The sequence below is a fragment of the Thermobia domestica genome, chromosome 4 (assembly GCF_964235325.1).
Source record: "Thermobia domestica chromosome 4, izTheDome1.hap1.1, whole genome shotgun sequence".
NCBI lineage: Eukaryota > Metazoa > Arthropoda > Insecta > Zygentoma > Lepismatidae > Thermobia > Thermobia domestica.
The window spans coordinates 262,056,789-262,074,281 of NC_137457.1; the positions used below are offsets into that span (position 1 = coordinate 262,056,789).

Genomic DNA, 17,493 nt, shown 5'->3' on the forward strand with positions numbered 1-17,493 from the left:
TTTTTTTTTTTTTTTTCAAAAAACAAAAAGCAAACTATGTCCTCATGGCAAGCGTAAACATATTTGCGCGGCTCAGAGGACATAGTTTATATTGTCATCTAGTAGCATCAACGTAAATCTGCAGAGATATGGTGGGCGGGCAATATTAGGGACCCGGGCCATAATCGGTACAAGTACCATATTTTTGGAAAGTGTTAAAAGAGTTTCCGGTTCTCAACTTAACGGATTTCTTGTTTAAACCTTACGAAAGTATCATATTGTTGAGGTTGAAGTATCACATACGTGAGAAGGTATATAAACCTGCTTCATTTTATCATTGGGATCAGTATAACCTTAAATATAAGTTTCTTTTTTTTCTTCTTGTTCTGTTTGTGTCGTTTTCCAAAATAATATTAGGAAAGTTTAAACCACACACATACTTTGAGCATGAGAAATTATACAGTGCTAATCGCTTCAACTACATCCATTCGTAAAGTAGGTTTCGCGTTATCCTCTATACTGTCGTTAGTAAAGTTCATTTATTTTGAAACATACGTTTCGTTCATAATACTTTGCAATTACTTGCTTACACATACTCAATATTTAAGATGTAGATTCCGCTCTTAGAATTAGTATTATATAGCAATCAATATACATTTTAGCCATGTTCTATAATTGTTTGTCTTTTCAAGGCAAAGATGCTGAAATAATTAGGGAGCAACAAGCGATTTACTAAAATCCGGTCACGAATAGAAGCGTGAAAAGGGAGAGAGGGAAACCAGAACAAACAACCAACAGCGAAGAGCTTAGTCCTATTAAATTTTCTCGAATGAATGCCTGCTACCAGTGTCATACAATTCGATCGGACCTCTTTCTTTCTTTTCTTTCTATCACTTTCTTTCTATAACAAGCTCAGTTAACAAACAGGTTTGCTGTCGATTACACCCTATGTTGCCAAATTTCTCAGAACCGCATTTAATAGGACTTCGATCACTGCAAACCAAACTTCTTTTTTTTTTTTTTTTTTTGACTTCCATGTTATATGCTATGAATAAGTATCGGAAATCCTATAGGATTACTTTGTCCGTCTGTCCGTCTTTTGCCCGTCCATCTTCTGTCGATAGGTATTATAGAAATTAAAGTTCTCGCGTTTGGTGAGAGTCTTTCCGATCTCAATTTTCGATGGGGACACTCGTTCAAAAAAAAAATGTCATATCTCTCTCTCTGAGACTAGCCATTCTGAGTGAGGTTTTCGTCTTTCACACCAGGCAAATGGTGGGACGGTACTTAATATAATGGTGCCAGGCAGCTTCTATCCTTTCCAATTCCTTTCTTCCTCCCCAATTCCCGGGGCAGTGTGATTGCCGAAGGAGTCGTCCCTCAAACGTGATGGGCTAACATAGTCATAGATGCCGAAAGCCTAGAAATCTAGTCCTTAATTCTAATCCTAGGTATTAGAGGAGAAACAGTTAAGAGATGACGAGAAACGGTTTCCTGATATGGCTTCAGCATCCCAAAGACAGGATATATACCTGAAATGACAGAAAATTACCATTCTTATCCCAATCCTAGGTGTTAGAGGAAAAACAGTTAAGAGATAACGAGAAACGGTTTCTTGATATGGCTTCGGCATCCCAAAGACAAAATATATTGCGGAAATGGCAAAAAAATTACCATTCTTATCCTAATCCTAGGTGTTAGAGGAAAAACAGTTAAGAGATGACGAGAAACGGTTTCCTGCTATGACTTTAGCATCCCAAAGATAGAACATATACCTGAAATGGCAAAAAATTACCATTCTTAATCCTAATCCTAGGTGTTAGAGGAGAAACAGTTAAGAGATAACGAGAAACTGTTTCCTGATATGGCTTCGGCATCCCAAAGATAGAACATATACCTGAAATGGCAAACAATTATCATTCTTAATCCTAATCTTAGGTTTTAGAGGAAAAACAGTTAAGAAATAACTAGAAACGGATTCCTGATATGGCTTCGGCATCCCAAAGATAGGACATATACCTGAAATGGCAAAAAATTACCATTCTTAATCCTAATCCTAGGTGTTAGAGGAGAAACAGTTAAGAGATAACGAGAAACGGTTTCCTGATATGGTTTTAGCATCCCAAAGATAGAACATATACCTGAAATGGCAAAAAATTACCATTCTTATCCTAATCCGAGGTGTTCGAGGAAAAACAATAAAGAAATAAGTAGAAACTGTTTCCTGATATGGCTTTGGCATCCCAAAGATAGGACATATACCTGAAATGGCAAAAAATTATCATTCTTAATCCTAATCCTAGGTGTTAGAGGAGAAACAGTTAAGAGATAACGAGAAACGGTTTCCTGATATGGTTTTAGCATCCCAAAGATAGAACATATACCTGAAATGGCAAAAAATTACCATTCTTATCCTAATCCGAGGTGTTCGAGGAAAAACAATAAAGAAATAACTAGAAACTGTTTCCTGATATGGCTTCGGCATCCCAAAGATAGGATATATACCTGAAATGGCAAAAAATTATCATTCTTAATCCTAATCTTAGGTTTTAGAGGAAAAACAGTTAAGAGATAACGAGAAACGGTTTCCTGATATGGTTTTAGCATCCCAAAGATAGAACATATACCTGAAATGGCAAAAAATTACCATTCTTATCCTAATCCGAGGTGTTCGAGGAAAAACAATAAAGAAATAACTAGAAACTGTTTCCTGATATGGCTTCGGCATCCCAAGGATAGGATATATACCTGAAATGGCAAACAATTATCATTCTTAATCCTAATCTTAGGTTTTAGAGGAAAAACAGTTAAGAAATAACTAGAAACGGATTCCTGATATGGCTTCGGCATCCCAAAGATAGGACATATACCTGAAATGGCAAAAAATTACCATTCTTAATCCTAATCCTAGGTGTTAGAGGAGAAACAGTTAAGAGATAACGAGAAACGGTTTCCTGATATGGTTTTAGCATCCCAAAGATAGAACATATACCTGAAATGGCAAAAAATTACCATTCTTATCCTAATCCGAGGTGTTCGAGGAAAAACAATAAAGAAATAAGTAGAAACTGTTTCCTGATATGGCTTTGGCATCCCAAAGATAGGACATATACCTGAAATGGCAAAAAATTATCATTCTTAATCCTAATCCTAGGTGTTAGAGGAGAAACAGTTAAGAGATAACGAGAAACGGTTTCCTGATATGGTTTTAGCATCCCAAAGATAGAACATATACCTGAAATGGCAAAAAATTACCATTCTTATCCTAATCCGAGGTGTTCGAGGAAAAACAATAAAGAAATAACTAGAAACTGTTTCCTGATATGGCTTTGGCATCCCAAAGATAGGATATATACCTGAAATGGCAAACAATTATCATTCTTAATCCTAATCCTAGGTGTTAGAGGAAAAACAGTTAAGAGATAACGAGAAACGGTTTCCTGATATGGCTTCGGCATCCCAAGGATAGGATATATACCTGAAATGACAAATAATTATCATTCTTAATCCTAATCTTAGGTGTTAGAGGAAAAACAGTTAAGAAATAACTAGAAACGGATTCCTGATATGGCTTCGGCATCCCAAAGATAGGACATATACCTGAAATGGCAAAAAATTACCATTCTTAATCCTAATATTAGGTGTTAGAGGAGAAACAGTTAAGAGATAACGAGAAACGGTTTCCGGATATGGTTTTAGCATCCCAAAGATAAGGTATATACCTGAAATGGCAGAAAATTACCATTCTTATCCTAACCCGAGGTTTTCGAGGAAAAACAGTAAAGAAATAATGAGAAACGGTTTCCTGATATGGCTTCGGCATCCCAAAGATAGAACATATTCCTGAAATGGCAAAAAATTACCATTCTTATCCTAATCCGAGGTGTTCGAGGAAAAACAATAAAGAAATAACTAGAAACTGTTTCCTGATATGGCTTCGGCATCCCAAAGATAGGATATATACCTGAAATGGCAAACAATTATCATTCTTAATCCTAATATTAGGTGTTAGAGGAAAAACAGTTAAGAGATAACGAAAAACGGTTTCCTGATATGGCTTTGGCATCCCAAAGATAGGATATATACCTGAAATGGCAAAAAATTACCATTCTGAATCCTAATCCTAGGTGTTAGAGGAAAACCTGTTAAGAGATAACGAGTAACGGTTTTCTGATATGGCTTCGGCATCCCGAAGATAGAATATATTACTGAAATGGCAAAAGATTACCATTCTTAATCCTAATCCTAGGTGTTAGAGAAAAAACAGTTAAGAGATGACGAGAAACGGTTTTCTGATATGGCTTCAGCATCCCAAGGATAGGATATATACCTGAAATGGCAAAAAAAATGCCATTCTTAATCCTAATTCCAGATGTTATAGGAGAAACAGTTAAGAGATAACGAGAAACGGTTTCCTGATATAGATTCAACATCCCAAGGATAGGATATATATACCAGAAATAGTAGAAAATTACCATTTTTGTTTTCAATGTTGATCATCACCATAAAGCAGAAACGGTGAAAGGTAGCGAGAAGCAATTTTCTGACATGGATTCACGTTTCAAGAATAACGTTTCTGACATGGTTTCATCGTTTCAAGAATAACCCCTTTTCTACCATTATCGTTATCCTTGAAACCGGAAGTGGTTTAAATATTGAAGAAACTCTTTATTAAAAATATGCATTTAATGTGCCAAGAATAGATATCATTTTCGGGTCTCATTCTTTTATAATAACTGGGAGTGGCGGAATTATACCATATTTCCAATTTCAATATTAATCGCCATAAATATATATAAGAAACGATAAGAGAGAACAATATAATTAGATTCCCAAAACAGCAAATGTCACAACCTGTTCATTTGGTGTAGTTCTGGCTATACAAGAACATCTCTCACCTTACCTGTGATCCCTGCGTATTTAAAGCAGAAGTAGTGATTATTAGGTTACGAGCAGAAAATTTTCAACTGAATTCTTTCAATACATCAAAATGTTGCAATATACGTCAATGAAACTTAGCAAAAATGAAGCGTAGGAAATGTAATATGATATTTTCTGACTACGTTTGGCGCAAGTATCTGATCCTGGAACGCTGCTGCTAGAGTGCTAAGACTGCTACATATTTTTTTTTTCTGTGAAATTGCTCGAATTTATAGATTATGAGGCATGGGTATGGTTATTCGAAGACATGAATCATTTTAAATGTAGTGTCATATGAATAGCTATTCTAAGTTAATTAGGGTATTAGCAAGAGCATTCTATAGGCGGGTATAATTTTCTTTTAGGTTCTATTTTTCACCAATAATTTCAAAACAGTCTTGAGACAAGGGTATGTATTATTTTTTTAGACATCTTTCGCGGAGGTACTAGTAAGATATAGTGGATCTTACTAAGAACGCCCAAACAGGTTACTGAATTATTATTTTCTTGAAGAATTCTCGGAAAATACCCACTTTTTCATCTCGAAGGCATATATATACAGTAACATTCATAAGCATAAATCATTCCAAAAATACTGGCATGCAAGCCATGAATTCAGGAGCGCATCAATGCAGGGTGTTCACCAAGTCCGGAACCCTCGAAACATCGTAATTTTTACACAGTTTTTAATAAAAAAAATATACTTGTTTAAACAGAGAAATGATTGATATAGTCTAAAGATTTGATCCTTTACTTTGTCTCTATATTTCCTTTTCTTATAAAAGCAATCTACTTCCATTATTTTTTTCTGAGATTATAGATGACAGTACTTAACAAGTTTCTTATCGTCTTTCGGGCTGCAGAATAACACTGGTTCAATACTATATAGACGTATGGAACCCCCCAAACTGTGAGCCTCTCCTTAACAAAATTCTGGGTGCTTGCCAGCATAGATTTAAGATCATTAGATTAGGGGCGCCAGTTTCTTTAGTTTCATAAGTCAAAGTGTAAGATTTCCTTTACAAACTTGTGATTTTGAAAGGGTTAATACCCACATAACCCTCTTAGAAATGAAAATCTTTTTTTAAAAAATGAAGAAAAGAAGATACAGAGAGATATTTATCCAGAAAAAATAATAAAATTCAATTTCATACTTACTTATAAGCAGGTTAATTCCTTCAGCCAAATCCTTATCGTACAGCGCAACCACTTTCTTCCCATCAACATCCAAGGGCGTGATGTCCAAAATGACGCCTTCGGTGGCGTCACAGTTTTCGTGTCCTAATCTCGTGACCTGATACACAGACGTCAACGGTTGGTGATAACGCAAACTGTAGCCGCGAGATGGATTTTTCGACGTGTCCTTATCGGACACATTCTTTACAACTAATTTGGCATCGTCTATCTTTACCAACAAAACATCACCGCTTTGGATGTCTACTTGACCATCCCAGCTGAGCTCGGATAAGCACTTCGCCCTGTTCCCGCACTCTGCTGGTACCTGAAAAAACAGAAGAATACAAATAGTTATTATAATTTATAAGAAATACACAAAATATATGCAAATATGAAAAAAAAACAAATGTACTAATATTTATTTATTTGTGAACAACACAACAGACATAAGCCTAATTATAGTGTCGGTGTGGTACAAAATAAATTTACAATAGTTTTCTTAACAGTGGCGGATCCAGGGGGATCTGGTGGGATCCTCGACCCCCCACAAGAGAAAACTTTCTTATTTTATATATATAAATAAAACCCATCCCAGAGTTTGAAGCTCTTAAAAATAGCTCTATGGTAAGTAGCAGTATGACAACGCACCGCCCCCCCCAAAAGTCGGTCCTGGATCCGCCCCTGTTTCTTAAACATTTTATAGTTCATATTACAGATATCAATTTCATTGTGTTCACTAAAAAAATTGTTATAGAAAGATCGTCTACGGATTGATGACTTTAATAATACATTGGGTCTTGCTTTTTTGTAATAGAAGAAGCCAGATTTGCTAACACGAGTTTTAAGTTTCGGGGCCTGAAAATTTAGTATCGACATCAGATCTATACACTAAATATATGTATTATATTTAAAACATGCACTCTCCTTGTATCTAAAAGTGATTAATTCCTCTTCATTTGATTTGGGCAGTCTCAGTAGTCTTCTTAAGTTACTTTCAGTTCCAGAAAGAGAGAGAGAGAGCCGAAATTGCATAAAGAAGAATTAATCCTTCTAAGATACAACATGAGTATCTGTTATTTAATTGTAGCTATATGTTATATAGCGTTCATTAGCAATTATAATCAATTTATATTTGTCATGTATTCATTAACCATTTAAAAATATATCGGGTGTATATTTACACCATTGTTTAGATGATAATGATAAATGCCTACGTTTGGCGTTGTTGATCTATAAGTACTTTATCTTTAAGGATACAGTAACACAAAATAAGAATACAAATACAGTGAAAAAAATGGATCGATTTGGTTTTAAGTTTAGCGTCCCTTTCAGGAGTGGAGTTATATGAGACGTGGACTTACAGTTTAACGTGGGACCTGAACCACATGAGCTCCCGCTGGGAATTTAACTCAGGTCCTTCACGCCAAAAGCGTGTACGTACAAATAAATGAAACTGCAAAATAAAATAAAATTCTGAGTTATATTGGTATCAAGAGAACATCGATTTTATAATTAAGGTAGATTTTATGATGTATCTCGTACTTATATAAAGACTCATAGTTTCCCTGTGTACACGAAACTAACCAGGGTTTATTTTATTAGATTGACAAAAACCTTGTAATGAATTACCCCGTCTTCAGTGTTTGATAACATTTGCCTAAAAACAACTGCGCACGAAACAAAGAAAAAAATGGTGCCTGTCTTTGGATATAATGTCATCATCCAACTTCCTTGCTTCTAAAAAAAAAAAAAAAAAAAAAAGTCTTCCATGTTTTCACGCGCCAGGAAATGTGGTGTTTGTGTTGGTTGTGACAACAAAAGGCACACAGTTATGTGATTCGACCATCATGAAATACGTGCTGTTGATAGGGTATGCTTTTGTTACTCTTGAAATCTTTCCTGAGAAAGAGAAAAAGAAGGAAAAAAACAAATAAAGATGGAGCAAGCAAACACAAAGAGGGTGGAACTCTTGGAGTCCATCGTTTTCCTGGAGGCTTTACTGGAGAAGAGATGCATCTGGAGCTGATTGCAGACAGATGGAGTTCAATTTCACGCTCTGGTGCTGACGTAAATTCTGATCGTTTCCAGTAAATGACAATGCGCTAGGGTGAGAAAGGGTAAGAGTACCTTTGGTTCTCTATTAGAGAAGGGGGCGAACAGTATATGTATACCTGCATCGGAAGTCATCAAGTTAAATTGAGCCCTTAATACAGGTTGATGGGTGGATAAATTGGTTGATGATTATATAAATCTATAGAAGTCACGTTACGTAATTCGCAGGTAGTTAGCGCGAAGATCATTTTAGTCATTGTCAAGTGAGACGTATACTCGTAGTAATTTCTACGAAATAGCTATCTGATGCATATAGCTAGAGCATCCAGACGTCTTGGTTTAGCCGGAACTGTCCCGGATTTACATAATTTACTCCTCCCCCGCCCTTCTCCCAAATTGTTCACAACTGAGAAAGTCCTGTTTTGTTTAAGAGCATAAGTTAATATTATTCCTTTAATATTTACAACTACGGATTATATTAATAATCGATACTCAACTATATCGATTGTATCAATAATCGATAGGAATAATCTCATTTTTGCTCACTTTTGGTGAGTGACATATTATTTAATCATTATTTAATTAATTTTGATATTTCAGCAAAAAACAAATGCATAACTGTGGCAATATCGTAAATTTTCATAGCATTTCCTGGATTTTAGCTAAATTTTCATAACATGTCCTGGATTTTAGTGTAAATTTTTATAACGTGTCCTGGATTTTAGTGTAAATTTTCATAGCATTTCCTGGATTTTAGCTAAATTTTCATAACATGTCCTGGATTTTAGTGTAAATTTTTATAACGTGTCCTGGATTTTAGTGTAAATTTTCATAGCATTTCCTGGATTTTAGCTAAATTTTCATAACATGTCCTGGATTTTAGTGTAAATTTTCATAGCATCTCTTGGATTTTAATGTAAATTTTCATAGAAAGTTCCATTTTTTTAATCAGAAAATTTGAAAGCCCTACATAAAACTGTATCTTCAATATTTTCGTATACTTGCGGTAACAGTAAGGAGATAGTCAAACTTAGAAGGTTTCGCTGTATTTATAATAAGAAATAACTTCAATTCATTGGCGGACGTATGTAAGTATGTAAATGGGGTGGGCATAAAGTAGCCCCAATATGTGAAGAAATACTTATTTTGGGGAAAGCGACTTGTGTCTACTTTGTATATGTATATACGAAAATGAGTCAATAAGTATGTGCACTCTTGTTCTAATCGTCTGTAGGTAGGGTGTAGGGTTTTCTGCACTCACAAACCGATAGATGGCATCATTGTCTTCGTTTGTGTCAGATTTCAGCATTATCACTTCAGTTTGCTTGCGAAATACGCATGGCTGTGCCACGTCCAGTTTGCATCACAGAACAAGTTCTGTAATTATTTTTTCAATCTAAAGGTGTATCAGGCTATGACATAAACAATAGGAAATTGATACACCAGACAGGCAGTTTACTGCCATCTCCATGGAAAGGTACAGCGTCAAATATGCAGAAGTCTGCCTTCATCACTTGCTGTTCCACCAAAAACTGTGACAGTTGTAGTTTTCACACCTTATCAAATGCTCGACACTGCAGATGCTTCCGCTTCAAATGCAAGGGAGCGGCTCCTACCGAACCCAGTACTAAACTCTAGAAACTCACCAAGATAAGAGGAAATTAGATTAGATCAGAACTCGCCACAAAGATGCATGTGCGCCATTCTAAAGAAGATAGGGTGAGTCGAAAAGAAATAGATTGTTTTTACACATTATGAAGAATGAAAGGATATACCTACTTGTCATGGAGGAAATGGCAGAATCAGAAAAGATCCAGAGGAAGGCTGAGAGGCAGCAGTAAATAACTAAATATTGCTGGATGTAGGGGAGAAAAAAATATCGAGAAATGAAAAGTTTAGCTCGGAATAGAGAGGAATGAAAAGCTGGATCAAGCCAAACAAAATAGACTAAACAAGTTTGCTAAACCGAGAAGAAATTTATTGCTAAAACCTAAAGTAGGTTCGCAGTCTTCTTTAAACGTGACCGGTTTTGTGACGTAAAACACAGTTAGAAACTTCCGGAGGCATGTCAAACGGAGACCTTTTGTCTAGGTTGCGAACCCCAAACCATTCTCATACATGAAATTACTGAATGGTCTTGACATCCCCCTAGTTCCTCCGAGAAGGAATTTAAATTAATGCAAGTCTTGGGGGCGTAGAAAACGTAGCTCAGAATTGACTATAAACATGGGAATAGATATTCAAAGATAAAAGTCGATAACACAGAAATAATTTAAAATAATAATTTAATGATCTGATGTTAAATAATTAACTAATCAGAGAGCATGGTATGGACTGGTATGACTTTAAGACAAGAGAAGACAATGCATAATCACTTACTTTTGGTGACGGTGATAAGCAGAACCTCTGATGGACAGAATGACGGAGTAGAAAAAACTAATGATGAATGCTCTGACTCACAGAGTCTCGACGTCGAAATAGAACTTCCAATACCCGGAAGAGAATCCGGTAGTATTTATATGATTTTTCCGTCATGTCAACATTCTTGCACATTCTTTCTGCGTCTTCCTAGGTCTAAAAGTCATAGCCGGTCATTTGCATTGTAGAAGTCAAGGCACTCTAAATTTTCAATTGGATTATGAAAGGATTGGAATTCTAAAGAATATTCAAACTGCCCCCACTTCATACATTGCTTATTTTATATACATTTTCCAATTCAATTAAATATTTTGTTTGATTACACATTGTGGTACACAATATTATTATTAACAATTTTACGAACAGATCGATCACCTCCCAGCATTAACGATTGCCTTTTACTCGTTTCGATGACGATTATTCTTTATGTTACGCACCCCATCTCTCTCTCTCTCACTCTGAAGTTAGGGAATGAACTGTGCCTTCTGCTAACTGAAGACTGCTTCGGAAAACATGCAGGAGGCGGGAACCGAGAAACTACAATGAGGCGACGAGTCAAGATAATATATTACATTCGACCACAAACTGTTCCAAATTGCAAGGCTGTGTCAAAATAAATTACAGTGCTCATTTCAACTTAAAATTCTCGCGTTAGTCTAAATTCGTAGTAGCTATGGTATTCCAAGTTTGAATGGATTTTCATACTAAATCAATCCGGGAGCCATAAATATATTGTATATACAGGGTGGTTCAAAACAACGCCAACAACGTTTGGGATTATTCCTGACAACAAGATAAGAAAAAAAGTATAGACCAACTTTGGTGCACAAATGCTCCCTTTCGAAGTTATAGGGTGCCGAAAACATAAAAAATGAACTTTAAAGGTCCATACCTCCAATAATATTAGATCTACCGTAGTCGAGTCAAGACTTTATTTAGGAACTAGTATATGCCCTATCCAAATATCCATACCGGTATTTTAGAATCCTAAGGTACCCACGCAACAAATTTTATAGAGGGAGTTCGGCTACGGAGAAATAATTTGAAGTACTCACCAACTACCTCTATAAAAATTGTTGCGAAAGCACCACAGGATTCTGAAACATGGATATTTGGATAGGGCAGATATTAGTTCCTAAATGAAGTCTTGACGCGACTACGGTAGGTCTCATAGTTTTGGAGCTATGGACCTTTAAAGTTCAATTTTTCATGTTTTCGGCACCCCATAACGCCCAAAGCAAGAATTTGTGCACCAAAGTTGGTTTATACTTTTTGCCTTATCTTGGTGTCAGGAATCACCTTCCAAACGTTGTCGGTGTTATTTTGAAACACTCTATACAGATAAAATGATATGGTGTTCAATGTATTTAACACGTTTCTTGGCAGAAATGGCAGGATTTAACTCATTCACTCTATGATTTAGGAATGTCGAAGATTCATCGTCGAAGACACGAAGATTGTCATTCCATTGTATTCCGCGAAAATGCCAATTCGGTTACCGTTATTGTTGCCTATCTTTCTGAGATCCTATTTTAATTCAATTAGTGAGTGAAAAAAGCCACAACATCCCATAACATCTTACTTTATCGTACATACTGTTACTTCACACACACACACACACACAAAACTGTATGACACATTTGTAGCGTATGTTAAGACATTTCATATCTCAAAATACCAAAAACATAATAAGACTGGAAATTTAGTTATATAGAAATTGCTATCTTAACTGTGTATAAAACTACATCAACTGATATAAAATAAAGGGGTACTCCCGGTTGCCGTGAAAAGTTAAAATTTGCCGTGATTGTAGCTTTTCTGGGCTAACCCAGAGGAAAATTGCCGGAAGTGAATATTTTTAACATGGGAGGATGAAGAAACTCCCCATGTTATTTAAATGGACCATTTTTAAAGACCTATAATCCCATGTTTTAGATACTTGGAATTGGAATAAAAACTTGAAATTCGGTATTCTTGTACGTTTTCGTTAGCGTTACCTAACTAAATCACTAAAAATAAATTTTCCGACGTCAGAGTGATTTTATGGGCAATTTTAAAATCTTTCCCATCTTTTATATATGGGACATTTTCTACACCACAAAATGTTTAGGCACTTCCGGCAGAATTAGAATGATGAAATTTGGCATGATTGTAGCCTTCTGGGACTAGGAAAATTGCCAAAAGTGAATATTCTTAATTTTTAGGAGTCTAAAGGATGGGTGAAGAAATTCCCATGTTATTTAAAAGAGGTATACAAAATCTCATCTTTTCGAAGTTGAAACACGAAAATAAACTTGAAATCTGGTAGAATTGTGGGTTTAAGAGGTGCGAGGCCGTAGACCAAGTAAATGGAAAGTTAGCGTGTGAAGGCCCACCTGGGCCAAATTTACGAAATCTTAAGAGTAAATGCACGAAATTCACTCTTGATGGAAAGGCTGATACATAAAAGACACGAGACCGTAGGTTGAGCAAACGCAGGGGCGGAGTCCCCAGCTAACCAAAGGCTAGTCTGCATATATAAGTACAAAGAAATAAACAGACATATGTAACACTAGTTTGTTTCACTAAGAATTGATAATATAACGTTCTTTGTTTCCAGTTTTTGATGTTGTGGAAATATTGAGGGCTACAATTGTTCATCGTGTAAGCTTCATGAACCTTTTCTGTTCTAAAACAGATATACTAACGAATTTTCCTGAAGTGGAAGGGAGCATAACAAAAATAATAGGGGAAACAGTGAGCAGTAAAGAGTTGCCAACCGTTCGGTATTTTACTGGATAGTTTGGTTTTTGACATTCTTGTCCGCTTTCCGGTACGACCTCAAAACTGGACCTTAAATGTCCCGTAATTTTTCCTCTTACTAGTCCAACTCTCTGTTCTATTCATAATATTTTGGAGTGACAATAGGCAAGGGCGGATCCAGGACGGACTTCTGTGGGGGGGCGGTCTGTAGTAATACTGCTACTTTTAAGAGCTCCAAACTTTTTTATGGATGGGTTTATTTATATATAAAATAAGAAAGTTACCTTTTCTGGAGGGGGAGATCGCCCCGATCGCCCCCTGAATCCGTCCCTGACAAAAGGAACCGTTTGTCGATGAACATGGTTAGAGCAGAGTTTATATTTTGCTTTGATATCGACCTGTCGTGCTATCCAGGGGGTCTGGGGGCCGGGCCCCCCTAAATTTTTGCTGGCTCCCTAAAATTTTCACGGTAGGCTTGCAAATGAACTATAATATGGTGATAAACTATCATATGGTTGGATCGGGCCCTCCCTAACTTCAGCTGGGCCCCCCCCCTACAATTTTGGGTTGGCTACAGGCCTGGTGGGAGGCAGGAAAATTTACTGATCTTGTCAAAACTGTTTAATTTCGATAAAAGTCAGTTTCAAGAGAGCAGCTAGCACTGCGTTATCCTCAGTAATTCAAATTAAATAATACATCCGTTTCCATTAAAAGTATGCAGGCATTATGAGACATTACCAACCCCAGCAAAGCTGATAAGACTTATTTTTCCAGTACATTCTTGTATGCCATAATTATATTACCAGTTATATTTCCTCTTCTGTTTTAATTACAATGTATTATAGATGGCAGACTACAAAAATTACGTGTGCCGACTCAACCAAAACTGTAATAAGTCAGTTTAATAAATGCTTTAAAAGCAATTAAGTTATTAAATTCGAACTCCGAATCACTTCGAATGTGAAGTAACCAGTTTCAGGTTGTTCGCATTTTTGACGATCAATGATGTCAAAATCTGAAGAGTTTACGTACTCCAGGACAGTGCTGCCAGAGCTACTGATTTTGCAGGAGATCTCCTGCTTTTTCTACGTTCTACTGATCTACTGCGAACGAAAATGAAAAGTTAACAATCTCCTGCTTTTTCCTTACTTCGAGAAGTTAAAGAAATATATTATTATTAATATTGAATTTTCATTTTTTTTTTTTCCTTTCATAAAAGGATAAAATTTCTCTGTATGCATACACAAACCTCTGTAGAGCATATAGTTATAGACCTTTGCTGTATATAATATGAATACAAGGATACAATTGTACGCTATCTTCTGTATGCACGACGGTTGGTGATCTTTATGACTTATTGTAAAATTTACGAGTACGTGTGGTTTAGATTGGGACTTGGGATGGAAGATTAGCTTAGATCACCTCTCCACGATCGTTAGCGAAACATCGTCTTACATCACGATCACAAGTGACTGTATCATATAGTTATACTATCACTAGGTGCATGATAAGACATTTTCCCACTCTACTTTGCTCTTTCACTACGTCTTACTTTACACAATTGTGTATCAAACATTATTAATATAAAGGGGGCATGAGGGTCTTTCTACCTCCAAAAGATTACCTAATCATCGGAGAATATGAAACTTAAAATTCAAATTTATGTTTTGTATGTATTGTTTTATTTTGAAATTAAAGTAACAATGAATTCTGGACGGCTTGTTTTGACCACTGTCCCCTTAATATTGGCAAATTTTTTTGCTTTCCTGAATTTGCACTCAAATGCTGCCCCATTATGTGTCTACTGCTTTCTCCTGCGTTTTATCTTTGAGTCTTCTGCTTTTCCAACTGATCGGTATGGCAACACTGCTCTAGGAAGGTAGCCGCTATTTCCATGTTCAAAAGTTGGCCACCATATATGCATACAAATTCTACTCTTTTGCAAGTTATATAATACACTTTAATCTGTATTTTATTCCATTGATATGCTTCTGCTATATTTTGCAAAATAAACCGACTTCACAATATCTTGTTTTTTCATTGTCATTTTAAATTGACTTTTTTAGAAAACTATTGAAGTAGAAGAAAAACCTGTATTAAACTGTCATTACATAATGATTATCAAAGAACTCTTGGAGCTTTCAGTTGTAAAGATACGTTGAAATCGCCCTGTCAATGTTTAATTCTGATAAAGCTTGTTCACAGAAGAGCTTGATAGAAGAATCATACAGATGTCACTAGCATACACTTGTTGTGTGATCTCTCAAAAGCCTGTCAATTTTTAGATTGACATATCACTCAACTGTTTCACATGTAACAAAGAATTAATCATTGATTTACATGCACGCTTTGGCACAATATTTAAACTTTCATTTTATTTTTTTCGCCCTTTTGTAACAAAATCTCTCTCTGTACTGAGCATTTATCACCGAATGGATGTTGCAATTATTTACGAACTTCACCAACAGATACTGCAGTGTCACATTATATTTTGTTCTTGGAATTAACAGTATTATCAGAGCCGGATTTAGGTCTGATGAGGCCTTAAACTATTGAAAGTAATAAGGCCCTTTATATCAGTGTGTTTCAAAACAACACCGACAATGTTTGGGAAGTGATCCCCAACATCAAGATAAGATAAAAAGTATAGACCAATCTGGGTGCACAAATGATTCCTTTTGTAGTTGGGCCGGAAACATGAAGAGATGAACTTTCAAGGTCCACAGATCCAAAACTATGCATGCGACCTACTGTAGTCGGGTCGAGACTTCACTTAGGAACCAGTATATATCCTATCCAAATATCCAAGTTTCAGAATCCTGTGGTACTTCCGCAACAATTTTTATAGATGTAGTTGGTGAGTACTTTAAATTATATGCCACTAGCGAAACTCCCTCTATAAAAATTGTTGCGTGAGTTCCTTAGGATTCTGAAACATGGATTTTTGGATTGGGCATATATTAATTCCTACGTGAAGTCTTGACCCGACTACGGTAAGTTCCATAGTATTAAAACTATGAAATTTTAAAATTTATTTTTCATGTTTTTTGGCAGCCTATAACTTCGAAGTAACGGATTTCTGCATCCGTCTATACTTTTGTCTTATCTTGTTGTCAGGAATCACCTCCCAAACTTGTCGATGTTGTTTTGAAACACCCTGTATATCGAGCTATTCTTTGTCAATGACAAATTGTCGCTGTTTTTTGTGTGTTAAATATATATTGTTTGGTAATTTATGGGCATAACAGATATCTGAAGCCATTCGCACATGACAAAATATGTATTTTTTAATCAAAATAATTGTTCAACTGAAATACAAGATTAGCAAGGGGTTACACAATAAAATACATTTGCTGTACATAGGTTTTATTTTATTTGTTCTTTTATTTTATATTTTGAAAATGTATATACAGTTTCATTTGCTATAATTATTTTAGAGTCCTAGAAAACAGCGGGACTCTAAGCTATACCTTATTTAACTTATACGTAAATCCGAAAGCGTATTATGTATATTCGTTTCTAAAGGAGCCCATACACTAACAGTTTAACTGAAGACAAACCTGAACGTCACATCAGAACTCAAGGAAAAACTGTGCAAACTGGAGAAATTCGTTCAGTTCAGTCAATTTTTCATGCGCTTATTTGGACTGGAAGAACGAATCGTCTTTTGCAACAATAACTGTAGTATTAACTGAAGAAAAAACACAGTTGTCTCAATTCAGGACCTGCCATCATGGCAACTGGTAAAAGTGAGCCATTGTTAATTTTTATTGAACCCTACCTTGCTCATCTTGAACTTCGGGACATGCAACATTTGCATTATGCGAATAGATATAAAAGAGGGGAGGCAAATGTTGTGTTACTTGCAAAATAAAGAGAGTTGGAACCTCAGGCGACACACCACAGTGTTAATAAAAAAATAAACAACTTACGGTCGGCATTAAGAAGGAACTGCGGAAAGTGAACGAATCCAAGAAATCGGGTACTGGAGGTGAGGAAGTGTACGTTCCAAAACTTTGGTATTTCAAGGGACTTGGAACTGCACTCCACAGAACATCTGATGAAATTCAAGCACCTGAACTGAAGGAGTTGAAGGACTGAACTCGATTAACTGACCAGTACTCCACACACTTTCAGTTCAGTTCATCGTAGATCGCTTAAATCAGTTTGTAGCTCAGTTGGATTGACCAGTTAAAACTGATAGTG

At 35.9% G+C, this 17,493-nt stretch overlaps 1 protein-coding gene across 3 annotated transcripts in view; it reads right to left on the reverse strand.

Moving 5' to 3' along the window:
• wry (delta and Notch-like EGF repeat containing weary) overlaps positions 1-17,493 on the reverse strand; it is a 980,891-nt gene that overhangs the window by 556,720 nt on the left and 406,678 nt on the right. For all 3 annotated transcript variants that reach the window (XM_081755853.1, XM_081755854.1, XM_081755852.1), the window contains exon 3: positions 6,058-6,400. In XM_081755853.1, coding sequence (XP_081611979.1) covers positions 6,058-6,400 — 343 coding nt within the window. The remainder of the gene's footprint in view (positions 1-6,057; positions 6,401-17,493) is intronic.